The following is a 17,728-nucleotide window of genomic DNA, read 5'->3' on the forward strand; positions in this document are numbered from 1 at the left end:
CCTACCCTCCCCTCCCTTCCTCCTCCGTGTGTGTGTGTGTGTGTGTGTGTGTGTGTTTTCCTTCGATTGAGAATGTCTTTCTGGGAGGTGGTGCATGCCTTTAATCCCAGTACTCAGGAGGCAGAGGCAGGTGGGTCTCTGAGACCAGCTTGGTCTACAGAAGTGAGTTCCAGGACAACCAAAGCTACACAGAGAAACCCCCTCTTGAAAATCCAAACAAAACCCACAGAGAGAGACAGGGAGGGATGAGGGGAGTGCTTTGATTTCATGTTCATTTATGAAGAACAAATTTCTTGCAAAAAAGAAAGGATGGGTATTTTTAATTGTTTTATTTAAGCATTTGAAAATGATCGTGCCACTTGTTTATGTCTTCCACTGTTTCAGATAAGAAAGTAGTCATTTGAGTTTATTTTCCCTGTAGTTGTAGTGGTTTTCAGTATTTTTGTTTACAGAGCCTATGATTTGTCTGCATATATTTTTCTTTGCATTTATCCATTTTTATTCAGTTAGCTAACTGGGTCTGTAGATCCTCTTTTATTACACTTTAGGCCTTTCAGCTGTTACTTCTTCTAGTATTCCTATAGCCTCCCCTTGTTCCCACCTCAGGACTCGGTGACGCAATGGTAGGTCTTCTGGTCTGCTTTCACAGGCCCCTGAGGCCCTGTTCATTTTTCCCAGTTTGCTCTGGTTGTTCCAATCTCACCATGTCTGTCACTTTCTCTTTCAGTTCACTAATTATTCCCTCTTCCTTATTTAATCGACTGTGGAGCCCACCCACAGCTTTTTTTCAGCTATGAAGATTTATTATTTTTTACACTCTCCGTGTGTGTATGTGTGCACGTTAGGTCTGTGCAGGAAAGCAAACTTGGGTTCCCTACAAGAGCTGTGACGTTCTTAGCTGCTTAGCGAATCTCCTCAGCCCCTCGCTCTGCTGCTGTAGCTCCAGTTCTAAAGCTTCCACTTGGTTCCCCTTTCATATTTGGTTTCTTTGCCGGGGGTTTCTAGTTTTTCATTTGTCTCAAGAACTTCCCCAATTGCTTAGTCAAGGATGCTTTAAAATACATGTCAGACAATTCTGACTTCTCTGTCATTGAGGCATTTGGTAGGTCTTTTCTTCATCTATCCACAGGTCTTTCTACTTCTTGGTTAACATATGGTATTTTTGGTTAAGACAGGAAATTATTCCACTATGTTATGATACCATAGGTTTTATTTATACATTCTTTTAATGAGCATCCTATGACATTATCCTAATAGGAGGTGGGAAGGACCTCATTTTTACTGCTGCACAAATCTACACCTCAACCCTATCAATGCTGTAACCTTTTAATACAGTTTGTCATGTTATGGTGACCCCCTCAAAATTTGTTGCTATTTCATAAATAATTTTGCTACTGTTATGAATTGTAATATAAATATTTGCGTTTTCTGATAGTTTTCTGAAAGGGTCATTTGAACTCAAAAGGTTCATGACCCATATGTTGAGAAGCGCTGCTTTTGTATAAAAGTACATCTGTCTCCCATGTAGTGCCCTCAGAAGTCAGAAGAGGGTGTTGAACCCGCCGGAACTGGAGTCACAGATGGTTGTGAGATACTATATGAGTGCTGAGAACTAGGCCTGGGTCCACTTCAAGAACAAGCACTCTTAAAGCCATTTTTCCAGCCGTAACACATTTGCTCTTCAGAGAAGGCCCCCAGGTGTCCCTAGAAACCCAACTTCACCATACAAACAATATAAGCACACATGAGTTCCACAATTTTTCTCAATTAAACTTTTATCATCTTTTGTTTAATATCTGATTTCATGTAGAATCATGAGTTTATCATCTGTTTAAAAATTAAGTAACAAGGCAGTTCTGTAGTACTATTTCATTTTTATAATGTTTGAATTTCATAACTTTATATATAATATAACATATCTTTAAACTTTTGGACTTAATTGTGCTGTATATGTAATTTATATAGTTAATTAGGATACATATATGTTATTGTAGAATATTCTGTTTCCTTTTTCTTTCCTTTTTTTTTTGAGCTTTATGAATTGATCCCAGAACTTCATTCATTCATGCTAGGCAAGTGTTATACCTCTGAACTTTATTTCCAGGCCCATCTTGTCCTGTATAAATATATTGAAATAGTTTCCATGTCTTCGTATTATGATCACTCCTTTATAATATCAATGAAATTTTTCATTTTATGTTTATTGAAAGACCTATTTCCAGATAGTGTGTTTTGTCATAAAGCTCTCTTCAACATATCCAAAGTGGACCAGCTTACCTGGCACATCCTCTTGCCTAAGAAATAGGATGTTTGCACTGCTGAAAACTTCTGCGTGTGCCTCTCACATCACACATCCCTGCTTTTACCTCTGAAAACCATCTCTTTCCTGAATTTCATGTTCATTATTTCTTTGTTTTTTTTTCTATATGCTTTCAGCAAACACACTCTTCCAAGGTTTGTCTACTCTTGCTTTTTTTATTTTATGGATGTGGGTGTTTTGCCGGTGTGTTTGTCGACCGCATGCATGCCTGGTGCCTGCAGAGGTCAGAAGAGGGCAGATCACCTGGAACTGGAGTTACAGATGGTCATGAGCTGCCATCTGCATGCTGGGAATTGAACCAGAGTCTTCTGAAAGAGCAGCCAGTGCTCTTAACCAGCTGGGCCGTCTCTCTAGCCGCCGCTCTTGTTTCAGCTGTGCTACAAATGGAATCCCCTATAATCATTCTGTCTGAATTTTATTCACCATGTTATATAAAATTCATCCATGCTAGCGGGCATAGCTGATGTTCGTTTTCAGTGCCAAAAATAGGGCCCGGCAGCCTTATATCACAGTTCATGAGCTTTCCTGTCTGATGAACAGTTGGGCTCCATCCAGGGTCTTGTTAATACAGAGTGTCTTTCCACAAGCATTTGTCTGGCTTGCTTCTGATAAGTGTTTCTCAGAGTTTCTCCAAAGTGTGTAGATATCAGAGGAAGGAGAACTGTTGACATCTTCTAGCCCAGGGGACAACAGGCCTTCTTCTCTAAAGGGTAAGAGGGTAAATATGTAAACCTCGTGGGCTGTCTAATCTGTGCAGCTGCTCAGACCTTTCATTTTAACATAAAAACTGCATGGACAACACCGGCTACCCCCGTGTTCCAACCAAACATTATTATTCAGGGCCGGGGAGACGGACTCGGTCAGTAGAGTGCTCGCTGCACTCGCATGAGGACCAACAAACACATGAATACCTGGTGCCCAGACAGGGAGATCCCTCAGGTTCATTGGCCAGCTGCTAGTCTAGCTGAACACATGAGCTTCAGTTTCAGTGAGACGCACTGTCTCACTGTGTGAGGAAGAGTGAGGAAGACATCAAACTTCAGCCCCCACACACATGCACACGTGTGTTCACACTTACACATGCGCACACAAACTTGGTTCACCCTCCTGGTTTCCTGGCTCTCTCCTTTACCCTCCCCTTTCTCCTCACATGACTCAGGGTCAGAGTTACTCTGGTCTCTCCCAGATGTCTCTGCCTCTCACTATACTTTCCCTCGTATCCACAATAAACCTTCTCCTCTACCATCCCTAGGAGCAGTCATGTCTTTTTGTTTGTTTGGTTGGTTTTTTTTTTCATTCAGTCTGCAAGATTTGGTCATCTGAACATAGCCTGCCAATCCCAATGTAGATGAAACCTTCTTAACTCTTTCTGCATTTTGCCCAAAGTCTCTTAGGAGACTTCCGATATATAGGTTTAAAATGGGTATACAAATAAAAATTTTGCAAAAAAAATAATTCTTAAGCAAATTTCCTTTAGTTGTAGGTAGGGATGGTGAGTTGATGGAGAAATTGCCCTCACAGGCTCATGCATTTGAACATTCCTTCTCTCATTGGCAGTGCTGTTTGGGAAGCACTGTCATGGAACTTTTAAGAGGTAGATACTTGCTAGAGAAAGTTCATCTCTTGGAGTAGGATTTTAAGATTTAACAGCCTTGCCTCATTCTCTGCTCTCCCTCTCCTTGCTTCCCGTGTGTGGATGAAAGATGTGATTCTGTGCCTTCCTTGCCCTTATGGTGACTGTCCCTCTAGAAAGGTAAGCCTAGACAAACTCTCTCCATTAGCTGGTTTTAGCCATGGCATTTCATCATAGCAGCAGAAAAGTGACAAATACAGTATGGTAAACCAAACTAAGGATGTGTGAAAAGCCTTCTGGAAACCCATGGGTTTGTAAGATCATTTCAAAAATTTAAATTTAAAAGGTATTCATGGAATTGCCCTGCATTGGTGGACAGCGTTGCTCTTAGAAGACAAAGGTTTTGAAGGCAAACCATAGCACAAGGCACAAGCCCTTCAAGTCATGGCTCAGGGAAGTCCCAGAGGTCTCCTAAGTGACAGACTATTGCCGTTGCCCTTGGTTGTCTTTCATAGCTACATGGTAAGGCCCTACCGCTGAAAATGCCATACTTTGGCTACAGGACACAGAGAAATCATTCTCAAACTTCCGCTGTGTTGGGTAGCTTGTCTATTACCTGGAGGGCTACCCAGGCTGCCAGGAGAGAAAAGACATCAGTGTTCTTACCCAGCACTGGACCCTGCATGCTGCAGTAACTCACTTTCCAGGCAAGATGTCCACACTGCTGCAATAGCTCTACATTTGTTACAGAGTGACTAATTGGTTTTTGACAGCATTTGAGATCTGATCCACAGGAGAGATGTGGCATTTTCTTTTTTTGGAAATTCAGAGAATCATTAGGTTTTACTACAAAAACCTGTACTCCACAAAATTGGAAAATGTAAAAGAAATGGACTTTTTTATAGATAGATACCATATACCAAAATTAAATCAAGATCAGGTGAGCAATTTAAATAGACCTTTATGTTGCGAGGAAATAGAAGCTGTCATCAAAAACCTCCCAACCAAAAAAAGCCCAGGGCTGGATGGTTTTAGTGCAGAATTTTACCAGAACTTCCAAGAAGAGCTAATACCTATATTCCTCAATGTGTTCCACATAATAGAAACAGAAGGGTCATTGCCAAACTCTTTTTATGAAGCCACAGTTACCCTGATACCAAAACTGCACAAAGATTCAGCCAAGAAAGAGAATTACAGATCAGTCTCACTCATGAACATTGATGCAAAAATTCTCAATAAAATACTGGCAAACCAAATCCAAGAACACACCAAAAAAAAAAAAATTATGATCAAGTAGGCTTCATCCCATAGATTCAGGGCTGGTTCAACATACAAAAATCTATCAATGTAATCCATTATATAAATAATCTGAAAGAGCTGTGGTATTTGAAATGAGAATGGCCCTCATAAGCTCTTATATTTACTACTTGGTCCCAAGCTATTGGAACTGTTGGGAAGGATAAGGAAGTGTGACCGTGTTGAAAGTGTGTCACTGAAGGTGGGCATCAGCTTTCAAAAGACTGCTGCCTTCCCCAGCGTCCTTTCTATTTCTTTTTGTGGATCAGGATGTGCCTGTCTGTTGCCCTGCTCCCCACCATGACATCGAGGGACTCCTATCCCTCTGAAACTGTAAGTCCCAAATAACCCCTTCCTGCTAGAAGTTTCCTTGGTCGTGGTGTTTGATGACAACAATCGAAAAGTAACTAAAGAAGGGCATTTTCACATTTTTTGCACTGGACCAGTCTTGTTCAAAGTCTGGGGAGGTCCTAGGGAAGAACCGTGGCTAAAGGCTCATGCTGCCCAGGATCCTTCTACACATTTATGTTCATACCCATAGACCTGGGCTGCTTTCCACCTTGCTCAGAGAAGCTCCTTTGTGGAGTGGGCAGTGGCCAACGCAGAGATGCCCAGCTAGTTAAAATGCTCAGAATAAGAGTTCCTTGTGTTTTGCCCTAAATACGACATCTATATTCAGTCCACCACTAGTGCTCAGGGAGCACCGTGTAAAGGAGAGGGAAGAACACAGGAGCTGGAGGATGGGAGGAGTGCTGTCATGTGCTGCCTTCTGTATGTGGCATGGCTGCCACACTTTAAACACACAACAGCTGTGGGATCGTCACACTGTAAACACACAACAGCTGTGGGATCAAGCCGCCCAGTCTGAGCAATAGATAGGTGGGGTTTGTGATCTCCAGGCCTCATTCCTTGTTGGGAGCTCTCGGCAGCTGCTGGGTGCTTGGAGAGGAAAGATCATTATCATTGGAGGATGTGGGCACTGGTAGGTTTCCCATGCTCTGAGGGATGACCCACACCTACACAGATATGGGCAGCACTAACTAAACTTCCTAGATTTTGTATATATATAAAATATACATATTTAAGTAAGGAAAAGTTGAGAGGGTGACCTGTTGATATGAGGGATGTTGGAGGATAAAATAGGGGATAGATGTCATTATAGAAACTCTCAAGAGAAAAGAAAATTAAACATGATATTTAAAAGTTCTTTGGGATACATTTAATTGTACTGTTTGTTAGAGAGGAGAACACATTTGCATATCAATGAGATGCATATATTTATTTTTACGTAGAAATTAAATACTGAGCCTGGAGAGATGACACAATGCGTAAAGTTACCCTGCTTTTGCAAAGGACCTGTGTCCAGACCCCAGCACTCACGTTGGGTAGCTCACAACTGCCTGAAACTCCATCTAGGAGGATTTGATGCCTCTAGCAGCCAAGTACACCTGTACACATATGCACATACCTACAAGTAGACACACATGATTTAAAATAATGAAAACAGATCTCTAAAAAGTCAGATCTTGCCCGAGTATTTGATACTGCAGGATATGGGACATTTTCAGCATTTTTCGGACTTGACCAATACTTTGATTTTATAATGAGCATTGCTCATAAATACATACTACAAAATGATAGAAGTAAGTTCAGGGCTGTTTCAGAAATTGTGGGAAACTGGTCCTGATCTCAAGCCAATGTACATTTAACCTTTTTTTTTTTTTTTATAACTCTTACCAGCCACTCAAATATCACTTCGAAATCATGCATGCTCACACGGGGCAGTCAGAGATCCATGCTGAAGGATGGAGATAGAAAACAATTAAAGGTATTTGTTTTCCGTAATTAAACCATTGTTTTTATGACAGCTGAAACCTGTTGTAAAAACACTTCAGTGACTTACAGTGACTTTTATCCTGAGAGGTGTTCCGGACACCTTTGACTGGCATGCTGTGCTAGTGTGCGCATGTGTAGTGTGTGGATTGTGTGTTCAGAGCCACGGCTGCTCTGACAAAGTCATCTCTGCTTTGTTATTCTCATCTTGAATTTTTTGGTTTTTTGTAAGTTGAGAAAGCTTTAACTGTTGCAAATGATTTTGTTTGTTTGTTTGCCGCCCTGCCTTTAGGATTTGTACACATAGTTTAAGACGCCTTTAGTTCATAGACTTCCCTGTGCCAATTGCCTGGTAAGGCCACTGTATCTTCTTGCCCTCCCTCAAATATGGAATAGACTGAATGTTCCCACTCGCGAATGGCCTTTTGGGAAGGCGGGAGAATGGGTACAAAGTTCCCCCAGTGGCTGATGGCCTGTACTTAGGGAACCAAAGACTGAAAGGGGATAATGCTGTTGCTTCAGCCTTGGCTCATCTGGACCTGTGGGTGGGAGGCTCTACCTCACCAGAGCAGTGGATGTCACAGAAGCCACTGTGAAGTCACTGCCAGAGTGCACACACAGAAGTGCAAACAGAAGGCAGAATTCTTTTTGAGTTATGTGACCTTTATTATTGAAACTGCCTTTAGGGAAGCTGGAATTGTCCCACCAGGGCTGCTCTCCTGAGCCCTGGTCTCTGTTGCATCTTCCTACTCTGGATCTTATTAAATGGATTTGGCTTCGAAGATGATCCTCTCCGTTGTCTCGGTTACCATACCGCTGAACTCTAACTCCTTGCCTTTCTCCATTTTCGTCTCTACGTTGTGCTTCTCCACCGTCTTTGTCACGTCCACCGCTCTATCACGTGAGGGGACACCTGGTTTTGAAGTAGGCCGTATTAGAAAGTTCCTCAAAAAAGAGCCAATCTTACTGGACTTCTTAACCACAGACACTGAGCTAGCTGTGGATTGGATCTTCCTGGGTTTGCGAGCAGTCCTGGACTCACTCTTGCGAGAGGAGCCATGTCTCTTGCCCCTTAAGTTGCTGTGCCCTTTTCCTTTTTTGCCTTCTCTTGTTTTCCCATGGCCGGATACGGAGGACCGGTGGGAAGATGATTTCCGGGTCTTGTCCTTGCCTGAGCTTCGGTGACTTGCCCCTGACCTGTGGTGATGGGATCTTTTCCGGCTGGCATTTCTGTCCTTTTCTCGTCTCTCCCGTTTTTCCTTCCGGGGTTCAGAGCCAGTGTGTGAGACCTTCTGGCTTCCATCCCTTTCACACATGTAGCCTTCACTCTGTAGGGTTGACACGAGTGGAGCTTCAGGTTTGTCTGCTGCAGGCCCCTTGGTCGTCATGGTGCCTGCAAACGCCACACTCAGGTTGCTGTCTTGGGTAACACTGACAGTCCCAGATGCGGCAGTGGACTCCGAGGAGGAGCTAGCAGCTCCTGCCAAGACTACGTCTATACCATCTGAGGATATGTTTGCAACAGCTGCCAGGGCCTTGCTGGATCCACTTCCTCCTGAAACTTGACTGACTGTTCCTGCCAGAGCTGCGGCTACCTGTCCTGAGCCTGGAGACTTGGTCGTTGCCATGCTGACAGTATCAGAGGCAGAGCTTGTAGCTGTCCCCACTTTTGCCACCCCTGCTAAGGAGCCGGTTATTACTCCTGCAGCCACTGTGCCACCTGCTGCCCCTACTGCTACCCCTTTGGCATCTCGAGTACCAACGACTGCAGTGGCTATAGTAGCTGGCCGTGTCCCTTCTCCTCCCGCGAAGGCAGCAGAGGTGGCTCCTGACACATCTCGGAGCTTTTGACGCCCCGAATCCTGATCCCCTTCTCCACGGACCTCTGAGCCCTGTGTCAAGGGGAGAATAGACAGTGAAATTGAGGTGACGGGCTAGCATGCTCAGTTCCTCACTCACCCCAGAGCTCAGTAACCCAGGGACTTCTTATTGAGATAATCGTATCCGAATTCCCATTTATTACAAGATCCCTCCCACTGCACTTCAGTCAACGGCCCCTCAGTTTCACCTGGGCAGTTCTAGGGCAAGGGGAAGCACTACTTTAGAATGTTTTCCACATTTTGGGTTTGCGTTGTGTGTTTGTCTTTGCAGGGCACAGCTCTACAAATGGAATTGTTGGGTCAGGGATACACTAGGCATATTGATGGTCTTGAAACCAGTTGTGCAAGTACACACGTGGGGACTGTGCTTATTTTTTAAAAAAATATCATATAATAGGCACAGGGTGACAGATTATGGCTCAGGGAAGGGTATGTTTCTGAGAACATTTAGTTCTATAGAACTAAAATCATTCTACACTAAAAAGCTGGTCTCAGATTAGTGGTCACCAGGATCTGGGAGGGCTACTGGGGAGCAGGAATGTAGAGAATATGGCTAATAGATAGTTAGGTAAGAGGAGTAACTTCCTGTGGCTTATGTTCCCGAAGGATAACTATGATTGGCGGCCATTAATCTTATCTCAATAACAAATCAAGAGGATTCTCCCTATTCCTAGCACAAGGAAATGATCAATATCTGGGGTGATAGACATGCCAGCCACCCAAGTATCATCACTACATATTAAATAAAATATCAATGGCACACTGTAACATATCAATATGTACAATTAATACATATCAATTAAAATTAAAAATGTAATTTGATCAGGTGTGATAGCACCTGTCATCAATCTCAGCACGAGAGGCTGAAGCAGGAAACAATTCAAGGCCAGCCTAAGTTACATGGTGGGTGAGTTCCAGGCCGTGCTGGGATACATCTTGAGATCTTACATCCAAAAGAAGAAAATATATATAGTATATTCCCTTCATTTTATAGATTATATAACATTCCATAACGTAGGAGGCTGAGTTGGTATATAAAGAGTTTAAGACTGAGCCATCAGGAAGTTAAAAGGTTCACCTACAGTCTTGGATATGAGGCAGAATAATTGATAATTCAGGCCTCTGACATTAAGCCTTATAAGACATTTTGGAGAAGTAGTTCAACTTCCCAGAGTGATAGTTAAGTCCCTAGTGGTGGCACAGAATCCTTTCAAATATAACACATTTCCCAGGTGGGCCTAAACAGGCACCTTTGTCTCTGTGGCATCTGCTCTGAGATGTTCCCCAAATCTCCCCAGGTTATTTAAGTCTTTAGAAACTTACCAGTAGGCTTTTGTCCTCAGGGGTACTTGCGTCACCAGTGTGAAGCGTTGGGCCACTGCTGCAGCTGTCCGTTGGTGGCCTCAGGAGATAGACAAGCTTTTCCCAATAGCAAAAGAGGTCTTCTCGTGCATCAGAAGAGGGACACAGCTGCAGGTAAAAAGTCCGGCCCGTGGCAAGCTTCAGGCGCAGCTGCTGTTTTTCACGATCGTGAATGGAGATCTTGACAAACTTCAAAGGCAGCAGCCTGGTGAGCTCTAATGTCTTTGGAGGCTTGCGACCTCTCTCCTTGTTGAACCGGGCCCGCCTGGCATGTTCATCACAGACTTTAGCTGGTCGGGCCAGCAGCATGACATCGGGTAGTGGGAGGACCGGACTAGTGGATGCGATGCATACAGTCACCATTCGGACGCGGTTGTGAACATCAATCACCTCTCCTTTTTTGCTAATCTGGATAAAGTCACTCTCAAACATCGGCGCATACTTGAAAATATCATACTCTCCCCCCTTGTACAGTTGCCGCTGTAGATTCCCCATGGAGGTGTTGAACACGCCCATGGACCGGTAGCTGTGGGCGGTGTAGTAAGGTAACAGACACTCACTGCTCATAGTTCTCTTCATTCCAGGCATGGCTGCCAGTCACAAATCGTGTCCCCAAGAGAGGGAGGGAGCGAAGGCAATGGCCCATCTCCCAGCAAGATTTCTGCCCACATCTCCTCACACCTCCACAGTTATCCCATGCTGTCCTTTGTGACCTGTCACCAGCACACACCCCTTTGTCCTGGCGTCCAAGCAGTCACCCCTCAAAGCCAGGTCAGCAGCCTCCTCCGACCCCAGCCACACCACCACCTTCAGAGGGCCAGAATGTATATGTAGGTGTGCTGGACATTTTTAAAAAGCAGACTGTTGAATGCTTAGGACATAAGCCATTCTGCCTTTGTCAGCATCTAAGATGTTTATCTCTAGTTCTGGTGTTGGTCTTATTACAGACACTCGAATAAGGACCACCTTCCTGTGAACACATTTTTTTCTTCCACTGAATGACCTCCTGGGGTTACAGTCCTAGTGATGGAATGGAGTTTGCTAAAGGCAAGACCCCATCTGGATTCTGATTCATCAAGGCCTCGGTGTGGAACAGCACAATTCAGGCAGGCTCTCAGTACAGCTTTCTTGGCCATTTTTTCATTTAGGCAAAGTTAATTTTTCAAAGCTTTAAGTTGCAGCAAGGAAATCAAGGCTACAGGTTATCTTGCTTGGGGTCAGAGTTCAGGACTGGATTCTAAGCCTGTCTCGTCACTGCTACAAAAGCTTTCTTCAAGTCAGGCTATGAACCTTTCCGACTCCTGCCTTCCACACACAAGAGGGTTGGTGGTCAGCAGTGTGTGGGGCCGGGTGTTACTGGGAACTGCAGGATTCGCAGGTGCTAGAATCACAGTCGGATTTCCCGCAATGATGTGCCTGCCTCTTCATCCTGATGCCTGCCTGGTAAACCACTGGTGTCTGGGTTCTTTGAATAGCTTTTCAGAGAAATCGCAGCAGACGTATCATTCTGGAGTTTTTCCTTTACTTGGCAGAAGGTGATGCAGCTAAAATCCCCCTCCTCCAGTTAGAGCAGTACTTCTGAAATAAACCCACACCCATCCCCCACGCCCAGTGATTACTGTGTAGAGAAAAATCTTTGTTCTGTGCTCATATTCACCTCAGTTCAGTGTGCAGCGTAGCTTTTCAGTGACTTTGGACCTGTGTCTACTGAGGCGCACTCTTCCATGCATTTATGCAGCTGAAAATATAATCAACAAACGTTTTGTTCATTACTAATAAGGGAAAGACCTTGGAAAAAGTCCTTTACCACAGAAGAACTAAAATACTTTTTCCAAAGATATTGAGTTATTTCTCCCAAAAAAGTAGCACAGTGACTTGTAAGGAGGTAATGATTAAAAGTTAATATTAGATCTTATTGACTAAGAAATAGTTCTGTCTCCCTCCTTACTCACTTTCTCCTGCTTGGGGCATATTCCCATATAATATATATTTTATATTTTACTATAACATATTATAAAATGTGTATTGTCATAAGTCCATCACAGATATATTACTAGAATGAGAGATTGTCTAGCATGTATGAAACTCTTGAGTTGGATCTCTAGTCCTGAGAGTTTTTCCTATTTCTTTTTTAATTGAGACACAGCTGATCAGATCATTCAGTAGGCAAAGACCTCTGTCGCTAAACCTGGTGACTTGAGTTTGATCCCAGGAACCCACATGGTAGAAGGAGAGAGAACCAACTACCAAAAGTTGCCCTCTGACCTCCACGCGTTCATCATGATGTCCATACACACACACACACACACACACACACACACACACAACTAATAAGAGTAAACAACTCAAAAACTGAGACAAATAATGGTTGTGTTATGAGAACTTGCTGTAAACCAAGCATGGTCCTAATCGGTTTATGTTAAGAAAAGATTTTTTGTCAGAATATCCCTTTAAAATGTATGGGCAGCGGAGGGGCGTGAAATCAAGGCTCAGAGAGGTTAGGTAACTTCACCAAGGTCACAATGGGGTGAAAAGAATGCAAGTCCCCAGACATCCAATGGTTGAAATTATCCTAGATTAGGCCACGCTAGTGAAAGGTAAATGTGACCTTTACTTTACCGAAAGTGACCCACTTTACCCTCTTCAGCAGCACACCACACTGCGCTGCGCCCTGTCCTGAGGAAAGCAGCAGTGGATGAAACAGGCAGGCGTACCTGGTGGAGCTCTGTAGATACGGTGAGCAAGTGTGTGGTGCAGTGTGCCCAGTGCTGGTGAGAACTGTGAAGAAGGAGAAGTGGGCATGCAGGGCAGAAGTGCTGCCAGGAGGAGCCAGAGCAGCGCACTAGAGACGCGGCCCAACAGGACCCAAGCATGCAGATGTGTGTCTCCGCACCTGCGTGCATCTCTTGTGCTTTTTCTTTGACTCTTTGCTTGTTTGGTGCTTTTGTTATCTTCTGATTTGTTTCTTTTTACTTATTTTATTGTTCCTTAGATGCCTGATTTTTTTTCCTAATGAGAGACAGATCATTAGGTTGGATCCAGATGGGAGGGGAGATAGGAAGAGACTGGGAAAAGTATAGGGGTGGGAAACCATAATCAGACTATACTGTATGGGAAAAAAATCTATTTTTAATAAAGGAAGAAAGATGAATAAGAGGAGAAGGATGAGGAGAAGGAGGAGGAGGAAGGAGAAGGAGAAATGACCTTTCAGCAAAGGCATAAAGAGGCTTGGGAAACCAGCAGCAGTCAAGCTGGAGGAAGAGCCTGGTAGAGGCAGAGCAGTTAACCACGGCCCTGCAGCCAGAACATGCTTGACATGTTTAAGGAAACTCCAAGGAGATTCGGGGCCAGGGATAGAGTGAAGCTGGTAAAGGGGTTGGAGTTGAGGCTGAGAGGCAGATCGTCAAAGGGCAAACTACCAGGAGGGTTATTGGCCGTGCTGTTGCTGCAGCCCGAGTGCTTCCCTCCCCGGTCACATCAGTCTGCGTCACTGACTGCACAGAAGGTGTTCAGGGGGAGCCATCGTGAGCAAAGGTAGTGGGCTTGTTAAGTCAGGAGTCACTCAGGAAAAGAACAGCACATAATCCAAGACGTGGTAAGGCTTGTCAAGAGTGGGCCATGCTTAGGTGCCGTTGCAGTCATTGTACCTGTGATCCTGTGACTATTTATTTACTTATTTACTTGTGTTTGTTTGTGTACTTGTGTGCATGTGCCCATTAGCCACTTCACATGTAGAGGTCAGAGGACAACTTTCAGGAATCAGCTCCCTTCTTTCATTGTTGAAGTCAAATTCAGGTCATCGGGCTTGGCAGCAGGCGCTCTTACCCACTGGGCCATCTCTCTGGGCCCTTGTTTATTATTTTTTTTTCTCTTAATAGATTTTCTTTTTAAAATGAATTGTGAGGTAAATAAAGTACATCATTGGCATTTAGGGCTAGCACGACAGACTCAAGGTTACAGAACGTTCTGGCACTAGGTGACCCTTTAACATCCTTGTTTGTGTGTTTCAGGATGCTAGGTGCTGTCTCTGTCAGCAGCTTCAGTTGCATTTGTTGTGTTAAAGTTTCAGACTCACATCCAGATTCCAGGGTGAGGGGCTCCTTTCTCTTCCCATGCCCTCCTAATTTTCCCTTCTTTTTATCCTGCCTCAGAGTTTGACTTGTGCAAAGTGTCGCGCTGTGTCTGCTCTATGTGCTTCGGTGTGGTCCGCGAGCTTCGAGCACTAGGTCTGGAGATTTAAAAACACACACACACAGACAGACAGACACAGGGACACGGGTGTCATCCTTGATACAAGAACACCAAGAATGCCCACTTTATTTTATTCCAGGGCAGCTTATATAGGGATCCTTAACTGATAGCCACAGCCCAGCTCTTGGGATTTTCAGCTGTAAACCCCACCAGAATTCACTCCCCTGCCATCAGGAACTCATGAGGGTCTCTTGCTCAGAGCAACTGCAGGCACAGGAAGACAAATTGTTTTGCTCAGAGCAGCTGCAAGCATAACAAGTTGTTTACAAGAGATTCTGGGTCTTGGGGTCCACAGTCCCCAACAGACCTGTCGGCAAAGGTTAGGTGGACACGTTCTGTTCCACTGCACCTAGATCTTACACAAAACGAAGTAATACTTCCGGTTCACAGATTTTCAAGAACATCCTTAGAACAGTAGCAATTCAAGCCTAGATACAACAAACAAACGAAAGTGTTTTATTCAGATCTGACTCTGGCACAGAATTCCATAACCTGAAAATGAAAGCCCAAAGTCATACCCAAATTAACCTCCTGATTTTTAAATACACTTATTGATTGCCCACCATGCTATGCCCATCATTGTGCCAAGAGTGTGCAGGTTGTCAAAACACATTTCAGAAAGTATGAACCATGACTCATTTTTTTTCTTTTTTTAAATTTCATTTTACATTCTAGCCACAGTCCCCCCCCCCCCCCCGCCCTTCCCACCTCACATCCACTCCTCCTAAAGGGCAAGGACTCCCATGGAGAGTCAACAAAGTCTGGCACATTAAGTTGAGGCAGGTCCAAGTCCCTCCCTCCTGTGCTAAGGCTGAGCAAGGCATCCCACCATAGGGAATGGGCTCCAACAAGCTAGCTCATGCACCAGGGATAGATCCTGGTCCTACTGCCAGGGGCTTCTCCCCTGTAATCAGACTAATGAACCATGCCTCTTATGCAAACAGAGGCATCAGTGTCATTCACTAATGGGGGAATTTTTAGGACGTTGAGATCTGGTTCACGTGAGAATTAGAGAAAAAAGCTGGCATTAGGGGAAAACATTTCTGAGTGATGTTACCAGGCTCTGTAGGTAGTGCATTATCTCCGATGCACTGAAACTGTGCGCTTGTGTTGATGCCCTTTCTGCTGAGCAGAAATCATTTGTGTCTCTCAAATGAAAGTCTGCTGGTTATTAGAAGCTTAATAGAACTGAAACTTTAATCAGTAATATGTAGCCTTCCCAGGAGGTTGAAGTGTGACAGCTATGCAATGTCATGAATATGCTAAAAACAGTTGAAATGCATACTTCCACTGCTTCAACTTCTTGGCATGTAAGAAATATCTTACTTAAAAATAGCTGATAACTATTCATGTATGTTTTGTTTTAGCTAAACAACTTATATATGAAAGCTCTAAACTTAGTGTGTCTCCCTCTACCCACCCCTGTGGGCATGTGTATCAGAGTATGTGTGTGCATATACAATGTGTGTATGCAGTGTGTAATGTGCATTCATGTAAATAAATGTGGGCACACATATGCCATGGCATGCATGTGGCAGTCAGAGGACAACTCAGGTCCCCAAGCTTACACAGTAAGCACCTTTGCCTGCTGAGCCATCTCCTTGGCCCCCAATGTTATTCTTAAAATCATGTTATTCTTAAAAAAAAGTGATAATAGAATACAATACCTAATTCTTAAATAATCAGTGCTATGGCATTTTCATTCCTTCTATGAAATAATTAAACAACTTTTAGGTGGGAATGTTAAATAAACTTTAATAAGACAAAGCAGGTACAAATTGTCTATTCTACATGTTTTTAATGTGTTTTTTCTTTAAAAGGAATGTTGTGGTGCATGTATGTGCTGTGATCTAAGTTGAGAGAGTCCACAAACTGCAGAACATTCTTAAAAGACACGGAGAAAACAGGGAGACAGATAGATGGTAGAATAATAGTGGATGAGTAGACCAGCAGGTACATCTAATATTTATCACTGTATTTAGTTAAAATCAACAATAACTTTTTGTAAGAAGGAATACCATCAAAAACAGATTCTAAGATTACTTGTCTATACATTTTAAATCAGGCTAAGGTACAAGAGAGTAAAGCATCAGAGGACAAAATCATGTGCACATATTAAGTATAGACATGCATGGTTACAAACAACAGGAATCTGAACGTTTACTGTGAAAAGAGGTTACAAGTTAATAGAATTTGTTCCCCATTATTATTTTGATCAGCAGGACAGAAGCTGCTATATATAGCCTTTTCAATGAGTCTGCAGCCTAGCGAGGGGATGTTGTATGCTAGGCAGGATGTGAGGGTGGGGAGATTTCCATACTATACACAATACGTACCTACCGGGTAAATCCCCAGGCCTAAAATATAATCCACAGTACTTTCATGTTGGGTGCTGCACGGTGGGTGGCGTGGGATGAGCTGTGGTTTGCCTTGGGCACCAGGACTTGAGGAAGTCAACTTGATTTCTGCTTTGCCATCTTGCTGTCTGGAAAGACCACAGATACCTGAATCTTCCCCTGAGGGTCAGCATGCAAATCACCTTGCTCCTGCCCTTGGGCTGAGAGGAAAGAAGCTGGTGTACAAGACAGCTGCAGCTGATCAAAAGAGTTGTGTTGTTTAATATTGTACTCCAGCTGTCTCCCTCCTCTGCCTTCCTTCAGCCTGGCTCCACTGTACTCGGCTGCACTCTCAGTCGAAATTCTCCCCTGCTCAGCTGAGTCTTAGGACACTTCCCCAAACTTCCCACTTGGTTCTGTTCATGCAGGGTGAGCTATCCCACCACAAGTCTCATGTGTCTTTATTTGGTGTTAACAATGAACAAGACTGCAGCTAAATACACATGCATACACACACTCGCACATAATCACGCTTGCACGCACGCACACATGCACGCACAATCACATTACAGATAAAACAAGCTACTGAGAGGTAGGGATGTGAGTGATCCAGGATCTGGTATAAAACGATGCAAGTAAATCGTTTAATTCTTGAAAGAAAATCAGGAAGTGTAAAACATTAACGTTGGTATGAAATGATTTTAAATTTCATTTACTGACTTGATTTTTACCAAAAATATGAAACACTTTTTAAACTAGATTTGTATTTAGATTTTGTTTTCATTGAACCTGGGTTCTCTGGCAAAGCAGCTATTGATCTTAATAGGTAAGCCAGCTCTCCAGTCCCAGTTAGACTTGTATTGCACGAACCCCTTTA

The 17,728-nt window shown here is 43.6% G+C and overlaps 2 protein-coding genes across 2 annotated transcripts in view; one reads left to right on the forward strand and one right to left on the reverse strand.

Moving 5' to 3' along the window:
- Itk (IL2 inducible T cell kinase) overlaps window positions 1–17,728 on the forward strand; it is a 109,479-nt gene that overhangs the window by 18,700 nt on the left and 73,051 nt on the right. The gene's annotated exons all lie outside the window — the stretch shown is intronic.
- Window positions 7,671–10,972, reverse strand: Garin3 (golgi associated RAB2 interactor family member 3). Its single transcript, XM_048435940.3, has 2 exons — window positions 10,226–10,972; window positions 7,671–8,914 (listed from the first exon to the last, which is right to left on the reverse strand). The coding sequence occupies exons 1-2, from the start codon at window positions 10,850–10,852 to the stop codon at window positions 7,784–7,786; spliced, it is 1,758 nt and encodes a 585-aa protein (XP_048291897.2). The 5' UTR covers window positions 10,853–10,972; the 3' UTR covers window positions 7,671–7,783.

Source organism: Myodes glareolus, chromosome 9 (assembly GCF_982192425.1).
Source record: "Myodes glareolus chromosome 9, mMyoGla1.1, whole genome shotgun sequence".
NCBI classification, from domain to species: domain Eukaryota; kingdom Metazoa; phylum Chordata; class Mammalia; order Rodentia; family Cricetidae; genus Myodes; species Myodes glareolus.

Bases quoted from the DNA above. Each gene is read 5' to 3' on its own strand.
- Garin3 (XM_048435940.3), bottom strand. From the start codon at position 10,852: ATGCCTGGAATGAAGAGAACTATGAGCAGTGAGTGTCTGTTACCTTAC. The intron at 8,915-10,225 runs GTAAGTTTCTAA...CCCTTGACACAG, and splicing joins CTGAGGACAAAAGCCTACTG to GGCTCAGAGGTCCGTGGAGA.